The sequence below is a fragment of the Suillus subalutaceus genome (assembly GCF_016647625.1).
Source record: "Suillus subalutaceus strain FC151 chromosome Unknown DFJ58scaffold_275, whole genome shotgun sequence".
Lineage (NCBI taxonomy): Eukaryota > Fungi > Basidiomycota > Agaricomycetes > Boletales > Suillaceae > Suillus > Suillus subalutaceus.
Window position 1 is genome coordinate 1 of NW_024540524.1, and position 15,116 is coordinate 15,116.

Consider the following 15,116-nt stretch of genomic DNA (forward strand, 5'->3'; position numbering starts at 1 on the left):
CATTTCTTGTGTAAAAATCATGTTCAAAAGTTGAACACCCCTGTCATGCTGCCTCACCCTCTAAGATCGATTTTTTTTCAGCCTTCACATGACCTGCCTGACTCAAGATAGGACTTGTTCTAGAAGTTATAAAGCCTCCTGAATCTGACAGCAGGATTTGTTTGGTGCGCAAAAATCATGTTCCAAAGTGATGAGCTATCAAGTACTCTTGTGCTGAGGCCTTCACCCAAAGTCGATTTTTTCAGCCTTTGTATGACTTGCATGGCTGGATCTCAGGCTTATTTCTGAAGACACAGACCAGTAGGAACAACAATTTGATATGTCAAAGTCATGTTGTTGTAAAGTTGCTCACCTATGGTCAAGTTGACCGCTTTTGCTTATGTAAGCAGTGTGATGCTGCCTCACCCAATGATTGATTTTTTGAGCTTTCATATGACTTGCTTGGCTTCAAATAGAACTTGTTTCTGGGGTTATTGAGCCATCTGAATCAGATGGCAACACTGGTTTGGTCCGAAAAAATCATATTCCATAGTGATGCTACCCCCTCCCCCTAGCTACTGTGCCCAGAGGCATGATTCCATGTCAATACTGATGTATAAAAGAATGCTCCTAGTGTTTTTGGACCATGTTAATTGATTGGAGATGGTATCGGAGTCATCTGGGCCCATGTGAATTGTGATGTGTCAGTTGGCCTGATACCCCCCACAAAGATCGATTTTTCTAGGCTTCCCATGACTTGTCAGTCCTTAAATAGTATTCTTCCTGGTGGTTTTTGATCCATCTGAACACGATGGTCAAGCCAGATTTGCCAGCAAAAATCATGTTCTTGAGATATGCAAGGTCTCCCTCCCCCTCCTATCTCATATATCTTGATATTGTGTGAAGACTGAGATGCAAAAGGATGTTCCTAGTGTTTTATGATCACAGAAAGTGATTGGAAATGATCCTGGAGTATTCCCGGCCTATCTGAATTGAAATATGTCAATTTGCCTCATACCCCCCTACAAAGATCGATTTTTACAGACTTCCCATGACTTGCTGGTGCTCCAAAAGCATTTTTCCTGGGGGTTCTCGATCCCCCTGAACACGATGGTCAAGCCAGATTTGCCAGAAAAAATCAGGTTCTTGAGATATGCTAGGTCCCCCTCCCCCCTCCTATCTCATATATCTTGATATTATGTAAATACCGATATATCAAAGGATGTTCCTAGTGTTTTATGATCACAGAAATCGATTGGAGATGATCCCAGAGTATTTCTAGCCTGTTTGAAATAAAATAGGTCAGTTTGCCTCATACCCCCCACAAAGATCGATTTTTACAGACTTCACATGACTTGCCAGTGCTCCAAAAGCATTTTTCCTGGGGGCTCTTGATCCCTCTGAACACGATGGTCGAGCCAGAATTCCCAGAAAAAATCGCATTCTTGAGATATACAAGGTCCTCCTCCTCCCTCCTACCTCCTATATTTTGCTGTACTTGATTTTAACTTAAACCCGATACCGTAAAGGGCTGTCCTGGGGTTTTTCAAGCTTGGAAATCGATTGGTGATGGTCCCAGAGTATCTGGAGATCATTACTGGTGACATATGGTGGTAGGGCCAAAAAGTCAGTATTTTGACCATATCTCCACATCCCAACCGCCGTTTTCTGTAATTCTTGGCTCATATCATTCCTGGAAGTACCCTCTAAGATATGTACCAGCCCACAAAAAGAATTATTTTCACAAGTTTGAAATCTATTTCTGAAATGACCATATAAGTACTCTTTTAATTCAGATTCCTTGACACCATTCACCTTGTCTACTAGCCACTACAGGTCACAATTCTATGGCTGCGAGAATTTGGAGGGCAGGCGGTGCCTGTAATTCGCCATATTTCCTGGACAGAATTGGTTTCAAATTTCGAGTCGCAGTCTGTCCCACAGCTCATGGTGAGTCTCGAATCGTGCGCAGCGCTGACACACATTGAACCTTACATTCATGCAGATACCCTTCTTGCCACTTCCGCCATCTTTCAATCCCTTGTCCGAGGCCAGTTGGTCTGTGCTCGCCAGACAGGTGGAAACTTGGCTGGTTGACACCATTCGGGACGTTAGAGCGCCTGAGTGGGCTTGGGGCTGTGACGCATTCTGGATGGCATTCATTGCCGCCAATCCAGACTTTCCTCGGGGGCCCTGGCCTAACTGGAACCCTAAGATCAGTTTGGAAGGGAAATTTATCGAGTCTTGGACGGCGGACAACCTGACTATACCAGCTGATAGCCCTCTCAGCCAGGACATCCTGGATGAGATTCGCACAAGTATATGGGATGATTTTCAGCTTATTTTTACCGTCCCCTCCGTTTTTGTAGCGTGTTTCATCTAGTTATATTTGTTGTTTGTAAATTAGATCAATCAATGCTTGCCCTCGTTCTGCCCGATCATGCTGTGAAGCACCAGTGTTAGAGTAAATACAGAAATACAGTAATACGATAACACTATGACTGTATTGCAAACGCACAACATAGGTGTGAGGCCAACCAGACCTCAGCATTTGACCCTGTCGCAATGTTAGGCTATGATGGTTTGTAATATGTTAGTACATGATAGTGGACCGTCCCTGACACCATACTCGTCAGAGAGGATCCCAATATCTGCTTGACCTTTGCTACCAATATCCTTTTATGGTTTGCTTCATGCCGCCATTACTACATTGACGGAAATCCTTTGGTAAATGTATATATTATGATAGTACTGGGGTTCACACAGATCCCATAAAGGTATGATTACGCATGCTAGGTTCAGGTTTATCCCGATTAGCAGTGTACTCGATCGTATACTTAGAGAGTTGCGTTCTTGACTGAGTCAATTAGTTCATTCACTGCCTCAATCGCAAATTCACTTCCAAAATCAGGGCCCAAGTGAGATTCTAAGCGCAGTCATGACCGCTGTCCACGCCGGTGCACAGTGGTAGTTGTATATATGGAGTCTGTGTGTAAGGATTTGTAGCTGTTACTTTTACCATCTGCAAAATGGCTCGCATAGAATTGAACATCGGTAGTGCAACTAGTAAAAATCAATCTCAGTACAGATAGCAAACAAATGGGAACTCGCTTTCCAGTCCACATTTAGTAAGGCAATTGAAATATTGAACCCCAGGTAATGCGTGATCGCTTGGATCCCAGCATCTTTCAGCTTCTCACCAAATAATTAAAATTGCCTCGAGGGTATGATTCGTGCGACCTATCAAAAAAGCCTCCACAATCCAGTATCATAGCCATGAATGAACGCGTTGCATAACCCATGGAAGTTTGCATGGGATGAAAAGGGCAAAGCACAGGTGACCATGTCAGTCGGACACCACGTGATCCTTCTTTTAGACTTCCTCCCGCCTTGCGACTCACATTTTACCATCGCGAATGACGCGACAAACGACGTCTTCCGATGATGCAAAGGAAGACGGTTTTACTGGTCTACGGACAAGTATCTTCGGAACTAATCACCAAGTTCCGAAATGGGTTCCAGTGACCTTGGTGAGTAGTCCGGTCGCATTCAATCAATTGTATGGACTGGCAGTTCATATGTACCGCAGCTGGCCTTTTCATCCGTAGCACTTGTAGTGCCAATAATCATGCTACGACGATATAGGCGTGGTGTTATTCCCCAGAATCTTCAGGAAGCTACTGCGCCTCCTCGGCGAGGGCGAGGACCATCAACGCTGCCTGTCTCATCGCATTCTTCTCCAATACGATCCCGACCTGCCTCACAAACAGCATCGAGTGAGATTCTAGCTCAACCGCCGCCTCTGAAAGTACCTGTGTCAAATGGAGAAAATGGAGAACAGTTTTTCAACGGTCCTCTGTACACCCTCAAAGCCTTTGGCATCGCTACTGCTCTTGTGACGCTAGGTGCCACAGCATCTATTTGGGGAGTAATGAAAGCTCTCAATGCTCATGATGTGCGTCCTTGCAATCTCGTGACTTTTCTTTCTGGAACTCAAGCAACTTTTTCTTATAGATCAACGAGTTTGCGGAACGTCTCCGTCATGCGGTGCTGACCAAACTACCCGTCCTCTCACACCGAATATATCGTCCAGCTGAACCCCATGCTAATGATTCTGCGCGGACGGAAAATCCTGCATCTGAACCCGTGGGATGGAATTGGCAAGAAGCAGAGGTCCGCCTTAGAGAAGCGTTTGACAAGGGGGGTTTTCATAGTTGGGCATCAGCTGCTCTAGTAGAGGTGGAGGCAGAAGCAATGGTCGAAAGAACAAAAAGGGGTATCACTCAAACCCAGGAGAAGCCGACTAGTTGAGAATAACAGATCTTACTTCGAGGCGAATGTTTAGCAATATAGCGCGGGCATGGTGCATGCATATATCATGGTAGGCATAACAGATGTGAGGGAAGTGTGGATCATGCAGCGAAGCGACATCCTACCAAGATGTCTGATATTTTGTATCCATACATCCTCTATGCAGCCTTGGCCAGGGTCTTCCTGACGACATCTCTCCGCTGCTTCTTTGTGACCATCACGCTGAAACGCTCAAAGTCGTTCAGTGACCGTCTCTTCTCCATGGCAGCACGCTTCTTGGCCCATGTTGAGGACTCCCACTTAGCAACGACACCTTCCTTTTCCGCTTGCTTCCGGATGACACCAGACCCTGCGCCGCGAGGAAGTTTTGTTAGAGAAATAGGGGTGAGGGTGAGGTGGCGGTAGGGGAATGATTGGCGTGGTACACCGGTGGTTGGGCCATCAATAATTGCCTATACATTGGCAGGACAGTATGAGATCAGTTAATTGTTCTGGCGCATGATATCATTGCACACACCCGGTTGTGGTCTATGATCTCAGCAATGACAGCGATCTTGCCTGCAGATGGGCCGGACTTGAGAAGGACCACTGTTTACACTTTAGTTTATTCAGTGCGGCACAAGTCGTAAACAGTCGTACCTCGTCCAACCTCTACGAAACGTTTGAAAGTTGAGTCCTACAAGCGAATAACGTCATTAGACTTCCATTCAATCGAGCATCAGAGACACAATGATCGTTCGCTATGCGCCATATGATATAGGTGTTTCACCAATGCATTGACTACATCGGATATGTGGCACCTCCATCCATCTCAAACTCGACCAGTTTCCATCGAAAATCATGTCAGAAGTGGCGCAATGCTCGATCAAGGGTTCAGATACACAGAACAGCGACTTACAGTCATTGGGGATTATTTGAGGGTGTCCGTCGACGTCGTTGACGCTGGTCGTGTAGTTGAGAATGATGTGTCGGAGTTTGGCACGGAATTTGCCGAGAGGTTTATCCACCTCAGAATACCGATACGCCGTACATTATTGACTGTAAATCTAATCTCAACCGAATTCTTACCCGGAGAATCATAGTACTGAATATTGTATTTGGAATGTGATATGCATTGCTACCAGGGAGCGTGTCAAGGAAATATGACCCAAGGGCATCTCAGTAAGTACTATGAGTTGGACAACGCTGCTACCCGGGCGGCGCGTTGGCGATCGTATCATTGAAAGCGGACAAAGTGGCAAAGTGAGTTGCAAAACATGGGCAATATTGCGAAAGCAGTTGATACAGTGGCACACGGATCTAGTACAGGGTGCAAGAAAGTAGAATCAATCTTCTCTATGCTCTTGTCGCGGGTTCGACGAGGATCCTGCTTGGTGCTGACAAAAGTTTTAATACAACCCATCATGGAAGCATGTCACGGAAGAAATACACACCTGTCTCAGTTTTGCCAAATGAATCTTCAGTGTTTCCGCATAGTTCTCAAACCCTAGAGACACCATGGCGTACAGGATATCCTCGCCTCCAATTGTTTTCCGCTTCTCCATCTGACATTTCTCAGCAGCCTCAGAAGTAATGAAACTTATGAACTCTGAAACACATTCCTGAACGCACTCCTTGGCATCCTTGGCGATCTTGGCGGTGTGTGGAACGGACTGCTTCATGATACGGGAGACATTTGCAATCTATCAGAAAGATAAGCAAGTCAATCAACCCAGACGAACAATAGTGCGCACTGGTAGGAAACGATCCTGCTCCCGATACTCTCCCACCTCTTGGTCTGTAATGGGCGTCGGTTGTGGTGGTTCATGTGCTGTTTCTGGTACACTACCAGAACCGTCCTCCTGCGGCGCGATCATGGGTTGAATCTCTGACATTTCGACCGTTAAGTAGCCCTGAGTGTGTTCAGCGCTAGCTGCAGAGAGTGTAAAGGGCCATATCCGTCACCGCCAGAACGACTTGCTGACCTTCGAAGGCGATGGAATGCCGTGAATTTCCCACCGTCGGTGGCGGCAAATTTCCAAAAACAGTGTACTCCATCCCGAACAACGTTCATATTCAAATTGGGAGAGATAATCGATTTTACTGTACAGTGATAAGGGAGCGGGAATAAGAAACGCCTAGATCATAGATGTCATGTATCCTTCAAAAATGGTCTACAAGCAAAAGAGCAAAACAAAACGCAAGTCAAGCTGTATCTTCTCTGACCTCCCCTTGCTCGATCATATCGGCCAACAGTCCTGCAGTTTCTCGAGGCATACCGCAACGCTTCGTGAGTTGACCGGTAAGGTTCATCTTTCTAATATGCGAGTTCTTTACCAGAAGCTTTTTCAGCGCACGCACCAACGACACGAACACATTGTTCAAGTTCCCCCTGTCCACACTTCGTTGCGCTCGCCAGCAATATTCTGCTTGACGAGGTTGCGGATTGCGATACGCGATTCTTCATAAAGTCGTTGGGTGTGTGCCTTCCAATCTGTTCGCGGCGGTTATGCACGCATGGTCAGCAACGTGGATTTGGTATCGAGCGAAGACTCTATGTTCTCGCTCCCACCAGTCCTCCATCCTCTGCTCTCTTTCGAGGTTCGTAATTGCGAGGACAATGGGAACCTTCTTCTCACAGAGGAATTCATAAAAGAATCTGTAATTGCTCTGAAGCGCAGCGGTGAATCGGCCTGCGCGAACGCAGAACAGAAGCAGGTCAACGCCGCCTTCCGCATCCAACGCCTTGATGAACCTATAGGCGTTTGCGACTGCCGCAAGATACTCTTTCATTTCAAGTCCGGATTCTTCGATACCAATGGTATCGAACACCTTATAAGACTCTCCATCGAAGTCGATGACATAGTCTTGCCAGTGCAGCGTACAGCGTTTCATGCCAAGAGATGTGAGAGCTACCTCTTTTCCTGCCATGAGATTGACGACTGAGCTTTTGCCTGCACCCGCCTCGCCAAAGAGTACGATGTTTTTAGTCTTCCTAATTTATCAATGTTCGGCGAAGTACGGCGCAAAGAGCATCTGGAGACTAAGTACGTACCTTGCGGGAGGAGTATTGGTTATCTCGGAGACCTCAATCCCATTCTGCAGGCGACAATGTTCGATAAGGTTTGCAGACGGCGTGATATGACTGTTCGCGGCGCTGCTTGAGCTCTTCTGTATCACCTTCATGAACAGTTACAGCGGTAATACACGCGTGGCCAGCAAAGTTCATCCCGAGGTCTGAGATGGATTTCTCATTATTCCTCCACCACTCTTCCATTTCCGGTTCTTGGTCTTCCAGGCCTGTAACGACAAGGACGATAGGAACACTTTCCTTCACTTCGGGGTACATTAAATTGTAGTTGCGCTGGAGCGCCGAGGTGTCCTTCGTGTCCTGCACACAGTACACGAGGAGATGAACACCCCCTTTCATCATAAGAGTTCTAAGAAGCTTCTTCAGACCCGTCTGGGCTTGCTCGTTGGGGACCGCTCCCTTGGTGTCCTCATCAAGACCTGGGATCCAATTCGGTGAGACCCCCATAAAGAGTGGCGAGCAGCACTAACCGGGCGTGTCAAACAGTCGTACCTTCAAGGTACCATTTTGAATCTCGATGTCATGTTTATACATGGTGGTTTTAGTTGTACATCCCCTGGCGTCGGAGGACGTTGACACCGCCTGCGTCTTGGTAATCAAGTTGATCAAGGAACTTTTACCAGCACCTGTTTGCCCAAAAATGACAATATTGCATGTGTCTGTGTGACATGAAGCTTCCTCGAGTTCAAGGTATTTACGGCCAGCTGCACTCTGATCTGCGGTGTGGGACTGACCTCAAGTTAACTTCATCTGAGCAAGAGCTAGACAACACATACTATAGATGATCGTCTCCCAGACGGCGACATTGTGTTGTGGGACTCCAGTGCCATTGCATTATAGGATATCAGCGCGAGGGTGAAGATGTTAAACCAATTAGTACCACCAGCGCTTGTTTTTTCCAACAATCACAGAGTGGGAACTCTCGACTGGATGAGGGTTGCTGCTAGCCATACTCTTATCTGGGGTGTGGGCCTGACTTCAAGTTAACTTCCTGTCGATGAAGAGCCAGACACCACATACGGATTCAGTGGACGATGTTCTCCCAAGAGCCGACGACATTGTAACAATCGGAAACAACAAGAAGGCGCCTTGACTTGCGTTGTTGGTGTTTTTGAGTGCTAATAGTTTTACCTTCAGCTACCGATTCGTTTAAAGCATGCCGCATCCAGGCGCCAGATTCGAAGATCGATCCCGATGCCTGGACTCAGTATGTTCCATCCATGCGATAAAGGCATGGCGACGGGTCACCCGGGTGAAGTAGTTATCTTTGATTTATGTAGTATCACTAGTGGGGGTTGGAGGTCCCTGCAGCTGTGCAGGTCCGAAGGATTCCGAGTTGATTCCGGGTGTAGTACCCCTGCTGTTCAGTTGGTTGTCAATCTGCAAATTTCCGTTGATTCGGAACTCTGAGAACGGTGCGACGTTGGACTTACTAGTACTAGATAGTCTACTCTTCCGAAAGTAGACGATACTTATATTTGAGACAATGCTCAACGCGCGGTAAATTGCGACTCGAAAGAGTTGACTTGAGATTCAAATGAGTGTTCCTCATGGACAGACGAGGCGGTTAAAGACTCGCCTGCGAGGAGGGCTCACTGTTTTCCGATATATGGAGTAACTTGTTGCCTTATAATCCATAACTGTACATTATCGTGTGCTGGACATATAAAATAGTCTCCGTCAGCTGGCTCAGCATGCATGTGCGTCGTGCGTGTCAGGCCAAGAGAATCAGGATCTGGGGTCCTACAGGACTCTGGCCCAAGTCGGATTCTCCAACCGTAACATTAATATTGTCATCGTCATTGGATTCAGAATTTAATTATACTATCGGTTAGTACTAATCGGAACGATAGTACTAATACTTATCTATTTCGTGAGTTGCTTTTCGGTTTTCTGGTACCCTGTTATCAGTCGGACCTTATACTCAGTTCTTTCGAGTTTTTCCAAACCCTGCACAGACAAAGTCTCGGCGAACACCCTCACGTCATTCACAACGAAGAGACCCCAGGCTCTGCTCGACATGTTCCCTCAGCTTAATGCTGGGATTATTATTGAATGGATAGTACTCTCGAAACCAACAAATTTGCATTGCCAGCGCTATAACCGTCCCGCAAGCTTTATTACTCTTGAAGATATATGGCGCGCATGTCCAGCTACCACGAACGGCAATGAGCAGGCTCACCACAATGTTAACCGTGACGGCGTGAACTTGACACTTCTAGGTGGCATTATGAGAGGACGAGCCTTTGACAACCGAGCAGCGCAGAGCATTGATGTCCATGTGTCATTGGGCATTGGCACTCGTGATCGTGATTCCACTCATGTTTACCGTGCATCGAGAAGTATCACTCGTCAAGGTATGCATCTTCACTCGCAACAGCAATTTAGCTCTATTACAGCGCAGCCACATCACGCAAAATCCAGTGGTACGACCTGGCGCAGACAATGGACACCAGGATGCACTGCAGCAACCAGCGCCCCGAAGAATCACACCAGTATCACCCTACACACTTGCTAATGCCCTTCGCCCAGACATAAGAGGAGTACCGTAGCCGTGTCTGTGGCCGGCGCAGCATACTGTATACGCTTATATCACTGCAAACCGAGTTGTGACTAGCGAGTTCGACGACTCGCTACTTCCACTCCACCTTACCCATGTTCCCATCTCGCAGTTCAGTACTCTTGACGGTGCACTTCGTGGGTGAGTACTTAGATTATGTCAATATAATACAGCCTCGTTGTTTCAACCATGCTTGCGCGCCACTCGAACCTCAATCAACCCAACCTACTACAAGACATTCTGACGCATTTTACAGCCATGAGCCGGCCTCGCAAAGGGTTCTGCGTTTGGTTCAAACTAACTCATCTTTTGCTTGTCCATATTACCTCCCCATCCCTACAACAAGACCCCATTTTACAGCCACGAGCAGGCTTCGCGTTTTGGCGTAAACTTGAAAATATATTCATTGCTACACGCTAGGATACAAATGACACGACCACCATGTTAGTAATGAGAGCGCGGTACATATGGGAACGGTTTGGGAACGGTACGAAGGTGAGGGATCCAAAGACATTGATGAGAGGAAGACAATGACAACAGATGTCATGGAGGAGCTTGAAGCATGCAAAAGTGAGGACATTTAGACTTTGAACATGTGATGAAGAGACTCGGAAGATCGAACCGACAGAGTAAGGGAAGGGAATTCGAAACATGCGGGGAGCGAGGATATCTTGAGGTCGTTATATACGCTCGATAATAATCGCAGCATACGATAGATTAGCGGGAGTAAGCCCCCCGAGTTCAGGGCTATGTCTAATACAGGGTCTACGACCCCAAAGACAATAAATTGGATTTTTTAATAAATAAAAATCGCAGCATTAAGCTGAAGCGGACATGTTGAGCAGAGCCTGGGGTCTTTTCGTTGTGAATGACGTGAGGATGTTCGGACTTTGTCTGTGCAGGGTTTGGAGAAACTCGAAAGAACCGAGTAAGAACCGACTGATAACAGGGTACCATGAACTCATGGCGATCACAAATAGAACGTAACCGATAGTACTAGTACATAATTATGTTACCCATCGTTCTCGCATGCACAGAACATGCTGAATCCAAGGGTACCAGGATCGATCTTTAAAGCTAGCGTGCGGACCTGTCACATTCTAATGAATTGGGGACTGAAGGCAAGACTCAAAAACACCGCCGTCACCGCCAGTCAAGACGCCCTTTTCGTTGTTTCCGATCTTTGCAATGACATCCGCTCTCAGGAGTGCCGCATCGTCCACCGTATCAGTATGTGGTGTCTGGCTCTTCTTCAGCATAGAATTAACTTGGAGTCAGTTCCAGACGTCAGAACTTGAACAAAGCGTAGCTGGCCGCAGCTGTCATCCAGTCGAGGATGCCCCACATTGCACAGACGCACACCACCGTGACAATGCTGTCATCGTTGGAAACATAGGCACTAGTAAACGTTACTGACCCAACTGGATGATTAAGCAGAAAGTGACCCTGGCGTCCCTCGACGTGGCAATGCCGCCATTTGAGAGACAATCGTCCATAGTATGTGTCGTCTGGCTCTTGCTCAGATGAAGTTTACTTGAGGTCAGTTCCATACCGCAGATCAGAACGCAGCTGGCTGTAAATGTCTCGGACTCGAGGAAGCTTCACGTCGCACGGACACATGCAATGTTGTCATTTTTGGACAAACAGGCGTTGGCAAAAGTTCCTTGATCAACTTGATTACCAAGACGCAGGCAGTGCCAACATCCCCTGACGCCAGGGGATGTACATCCGAAACCACCGTGTACGAGCATGACGTCGTGACTCAGAACAAGTTCATGAAGGTACAACTGTTCGACACGGCCGGTCAGTATAGTTCGCCGCTCTTCATGGCCGTCACTGAACTAGACAGCAGGCTTCGATGAGGGGCTCCGAGGGAACGGTCCCCAACAAGCTAGCCCAGACTGGTCTGAAGAAGCTCTTTAGAACTCTTACGACGAATGGGGGCATCCATCTCCTTGTGTACTGCGTGCAGGGCACACAGGACGCCAGGGCGCTCCAGCGCAACTACAAGTTAATGTACTCTGAAGTGAAAGGAAGAGTTCCTATCGTCCTTGTCGTTACAGGTCTGGAAGACCAAGAACCGGAGATGGAAGAGTGGTGGAGGAATAACGAGAAATCCATCTCAGACCTCGGGATGAACTTTGCTAGCCACGCGTGTATTACCGCGCTAAACATTAACGAAGGTGATACAGATGAGGTCAGGAAGCGCCGCGAACAGTCATACTGCGCTGTCTGCAATCTTATCGAACAGTATTACCCGCAGAGTGGGACGGGGGTTCACAGGGTGCCTACAATTTCTCCTGCAAGGTACGTGCTTCGTCGTCAGACGCGCATTGCTCCGATATCCTGCTAAACATCAATAATTAGTAAGGAGCATAAGAATATCGTACTATTTGGAGCGAGTGGAGTAGGCAAAAGCTCAGTCGTGAACCTCATGGCGGGAGAGAAGGTAGCGGCCACATCCGCTAGTATGGACCGCTGTACGATGCGCTGGAAAGAATACACCATCGGATTCGGTGGCGAATCATACAAGGTTTTTGATACCGTTGGACTCGAGGAACCGCAGCTTGGAATGGAAGAGTACCTTGACTCCGTCGAAAACGCCTATGCACTGATCAAGGAATTGGACAAGCAAGGCGGTATCGATCTGCTTCTGTTCTGCATTCGCGCCGGAAGAATGACCGCCACTCTTCAGAGCAATTACCGGCTCTTTCACGAATTTCTCTGCGAGAAGAAGGTTCCAATTGTCCTTGTAATCACAAACCTCGAAAGAGAGCAGAGGATGGAGGACTGGTGGGATCAAGAACATGAAAACCTCCGAAAACATGAGATCCATGTCGCTGGTCACGCGTGCATCACTGCCGCTGATAGACTGCCAGCTGGCACACAGACAGACCGCTATGAAGAATCGCGCCTCAAAATCCGTGGGCTCGTTCAGCAGTTTACTGCTGACGGGCATCGCCAAGCATGGATAGGAGGGGATAACCTGTTCGTCTCGTTGATGCGCAAGCTCAGGGAGTTACTTGTAGGAAGTCCACGTGTGAGCAGAAGGGATCTTGTTCCTCATCTCACGAAGCGTTGCGGGATATCCAAGGAGGTCGCAAAAAAGTTGGCTGATATGATCAAGTAAGAACCATCATGATTTTGATACTTACCTTACGCTTCTTTATTTTGTCCTCGTCGATACATCATACATGATTACCACGTGTGGTTTAGCATGACGGACACTAGGGTATTACACTACTAATACAAAGACAGTCTGGCTACTAGTCTGGATGGAGTGTCAATTTATGCCAAGAGTGTAATTTGTTTAACATCCATCACACATTCCTGGACGCACTCCTTGGCATCCGAGTCCTTGGCGATCTTAGCGGTATTATGTGGAACAGACTGCTTCATGACTCGGATACGGAAGACATTTGCAATCTATCAGAAACATAAACAAGTCAATCAAGCCAGAACAACGATAGTGCGCACTGGTAGGAAACGATTCTACTCCCGATACTCTCCGAGTCCCACCTCCTGGTGTGTATGGGCGTCGGATGTAGTGGACCGTGATTCATGTGCGGCTGTTTCTGGTACACTACCAGAACCGTCCTCCTGCGGCGCAATCATGGGTTGGATCTCTGACATTTCGACTGTAAAGTACTAGTAGCTCTGCCAGTGAGTGTGTTCAGCGCTAGCTGAAGAGTGTGTAAAGGGCGCCAGAACGACTTGCTGACCTTCGAAGGCGATAGAATGCCGTGAATTTCCCAAAACAGTGTGCTCCATCCCGAACAACGTTTATATTCAAATTGGGAGAGATAATCGATTGTATTGTACGCAGTGATAAGGAAGCGGGAATAAGAAACGCCTAGATCTGTATCCTTCAAGGATATCGATGATCTGCAAGCAGAAGAGGAAAAAAAGACGCAAGTCAAGCTGTATCTACTCTGACCTCCCCTTGCTCGATCATATCAGCCAACTGTCCTGCAGTTTCTCGAGGCATACCGCAACGTTTCGTGAGTTGACCGGTAAGGTTCATCTTTCTGATATGCGTATTCTTTACAAGAAGCTTCTTCAGCGCACGCACCAACAATACGAACACATTGTTCCCTCCTGTCCATACTACGCCATTGTGGTCGCCAATGATATAATTCGTGACAAGGGTGCGGATTGCAATGCGCGATTCTTCATAAAGTTGCTGGTGCCTGCCATCTAATCCATTGGCGGCAGTAATGCATGCATGACCAGCGACGTGGATTCCAAATCGGGGGAAGATGCTATGTTCTCGATCCCACCAGTTCTCCATCCTCTGTTCTCTTTCAAGGTTCGTAATCGCAAGAACAATGGGAACCTTCTTCTCGCAGAGGAATTCATAAAAGAACCGGTAATTGCTCTGAAGCGCAGCAGTGAATCTCCCGGCGCGAATGCAGAACAAAAGAAGGTCAACGCCGCCTTCTGCATCCAACGTCTTGATGAACCTATAGGCGTTTGCGACTGCCACGAGGTACTCCTCCATTTCAAGTCCCGATTCCTCGATTCCAATGGTATCAAACACCTTATAAGACTCTCCATCGAAGTCGATGACATAGTCTTGCCAGTGCAGCGTGCAGCGTTTCATGCCAAGAGATGTGAGAGCTATCTCTTTTCCTGCCATGAGATTGACGACTGAGCTTTTACCTGCACCCGCCTCGCCAAAGAGTACGATGTTTTTTAGTCTTCCTAATTTATCGATATTTAGCTTAATATGGCGCAAGTGGGACCTAGCGACCAAATACATACCTTGTGGGAGGCATAGTAATCGCTTTGGGGGGTCCCAATATTCTGCTGGCAACGCTGTTCGATGAGGTTGCAGACGGCACGGTATGACTGTTCGCGGCGCCGCCTGTGTTCATCTGTGTCAGCTTGATCGATGGTCACTGCGGTAATACACGCGTGGCCAGCAAAGTTCATTCCAAGTTCTGAGATGGATTTCTCGTTATCCCTCCACCAGTCTTCCATCTCTGGTTCTCGGTATTCTAGAGCTGTGACGACAAGGACGATAGGCACTCTTCCCTTCACTTTGGAGTGCAATAACTTGTAGTTGCGCTGGAGCGCCCGGGCGTCCTGTGTGCCTTGCACGCAGTATATGAGAAGATGAATGCCCCGGCTCTTCTTAAGAGTTCTAAGAAGCATCTTCAGAGCTGTCCTCGCTTGCGCAGTGGGGACTGTCCC

At 47.5% G+C, this 15,116-nt stretch overlaps 9 protein-coding genes across 9 annotated transcripts; 4 read left to right on the forward strand and 5 right to left on the reverse strand.

Annotated features, from left to right (window-relative positions):
* Positions 1-1,978: 1,978 nt before the first annotated feature.
* On the forward strand, positions 1,979-2,362 carry DFJ58DRAFT_736514 (uncharacterized protein; the record flags this gene model as incomplete). The annotated part of the gene is made up of 1 exon (XM_041386810.1): positions 1,979-2,362. The coding sequence occupies one exon, from the start codon at positions 1,979-1,981 to the stop codon at positions 2,360-2,362; it is 384 nt and encodes a 127-aa protein (XP_041235643.1).
* A 971-nt stretch (positions 2,363-3,333) lies between these two features.
* Positions 3,334-4,290, forward strand: DFJ58DRAFT_711062 (uncharacterized protein; the record flags this gene model as incomplete). Its single annotated transcript, XM_041383834.1, has 3 exons — positions 3,334-3,509; positions 3,569-3,934; positions 3,994-4,290. Exons 1-3 carry the CDS (start codon positions 3,396-3,398, stop codon positions 4,288-4,290), a joined length of 777 nt encoding a protein of 258 aa, XP_041235644.1. The 5' UTR covers positions 3,334-3,395.
* DFJ58DRAFT_243803 (ribosomal protein L14-domain-containing protein) lies at positions 4,263-5,309 on the reverse strand. The gene is made up of 4 exons (XM_041379426.1): positions 5,189-5,309; positions 4,930-4,966; positions 4,808-4,878; positions 4,263-4,742 (listed from the first exon to the last, which is right to left on the reverse strand). Exons 1-4 carry the CDS (start codon positions 5,192-5,194, stop codon positions 4,449-4,451), a joined length of 408 nt encoding a protein of 135 aa, XP_041235645.1. The 5' UTR covers positions 5,195-5,309; the 3' UTR covers positions 4,263-4,448.
* A 68-nt stretch (positions 5,310-5,377) lies between these two features.
* DFJ58DRAFT_711068 (histone-fold-containing protein) lies at positions 5,378-6,260 on the reverse strand. The gene is made up of 3 exons (XM_041383835.1): positions 6,024-6,260; positions 5,724-5,972; positions 5,378-5,666 (listed from the first exon to the last, which is right to left on the reverse strand). The coding sequence occupies exons 1-3, from the start codon at positions 6,162-6,164 to the stop codon at positions 5,616-5,618; spliced, it is 441 nt and encodes a 146-aa protein (XP_041235646.1). The 5' UTR covers positions 6,165-6,260; the 3' UTR covers positions 5,378-5,615.
* Positions 6,142-7,266, reverse strand: DFJ58DRAFT_823693 (uncharacterized protein). The gene is given in 6 exon segments (XM_041392126.1): positions 6,142-6,184; positions 6,195-6,204; positions 6,255-6,287; positions 6,312-6,414; positions 6,425-6,661; positions 6,785-7,266. The coding sequence occupies 2 exon segments, from the start codon at positions 7,198-7,200 to the stop codon at positions 6,475-6,477; spliced, it is 603 nt and encodes a 200-aa protein (XP_041235647.1). The 5' UTR covers positions 7,201-7,266; the 3' UTR covers positions 6,142-6,184; positions 6,195-6,204; positions 6,255-6,287; positions 6,312-6,414; positions 6,425-6,474.
* A 55-nt stretch (positions 7,267-7,321) lies between these two features.
* DFJ58DRAFT_243829 (uncharacterized protein) lies at positions 7,322-7,674 on the reverse strand. The gene has a single exon (XM_041379427.1). It carries the CDS (start codon positions 7,616-7,618, stop codon positions 7,358-7,360), a length of 261 nt encoding a protein of 86 aa, XP_041235648.1. The 5' UTR covers positions 7,619-7,674; the 3' UTR covers positions 7,322-7,357.
* Positions 7,675-9,633: 1,959 nt separating this feature from the next.
* On the forward strand, positions 9,634-10,340 carry DFJ58DRAFT_848136 (uncharacterized protein; the record flags this gene model as incomplete). Its single annotated transcript, XM_041393585.1, has 3 exons — positions 9,634-9,717; positions 9,934-10,061; positions 10,094-10,340. The coding sequence occupies 3 exons, from the start codon at positions 9,634-9,636 to the stop codon at positions 10,338-10,340; spliced, it is 459 nt and encodes a 152-aa protein (XP_041235649.1).
* Positions 10,341-12,297: 1,957 nt separating this feature from the next.
* DFJ58DRAFT_671267 (P-loop containing nucleoside triphosphate hydrolase protein) lies at positions 12,298-13,050 on the forward strand (the record flags this gene model as incomplete). The annotated part of the gene is made up of 1 exon (XM_041382939.1): positions 12,298-13,050. A coding segment is annotated over one exon (753 nt), but the record flags the coding sequence as incomplete, so codon positions are not given.
* A 686-nt stretch (positions 13,051-13,736) lies between these two features.
* On the reverse strand, positions 13,737-15,039 carry DFJ58DRAFT_243880 (P-loop containing nucleoside triphosphate hydrolase protein). Its single transcript, XM_041379429.1, has 2 exons — positions 14,685-15,039; positions 13,737-14,620 (listed from the first exon to the last, which is right to left on the reverse strand). The coding sequence occupies exons 1-2, from the start codon at positions 14,795-14,797 to the stop codon at positions 13,837-13,839; spliced, it is 897 nt and encodes a 298-aa protein (XP_041235651.1). The 5' UTR covers positions 14,798-15,039; the 3' UTR covers positions 13,737-13,836.
* Positions 15,040-15,116: the final 77 nt, after the last annotated feature.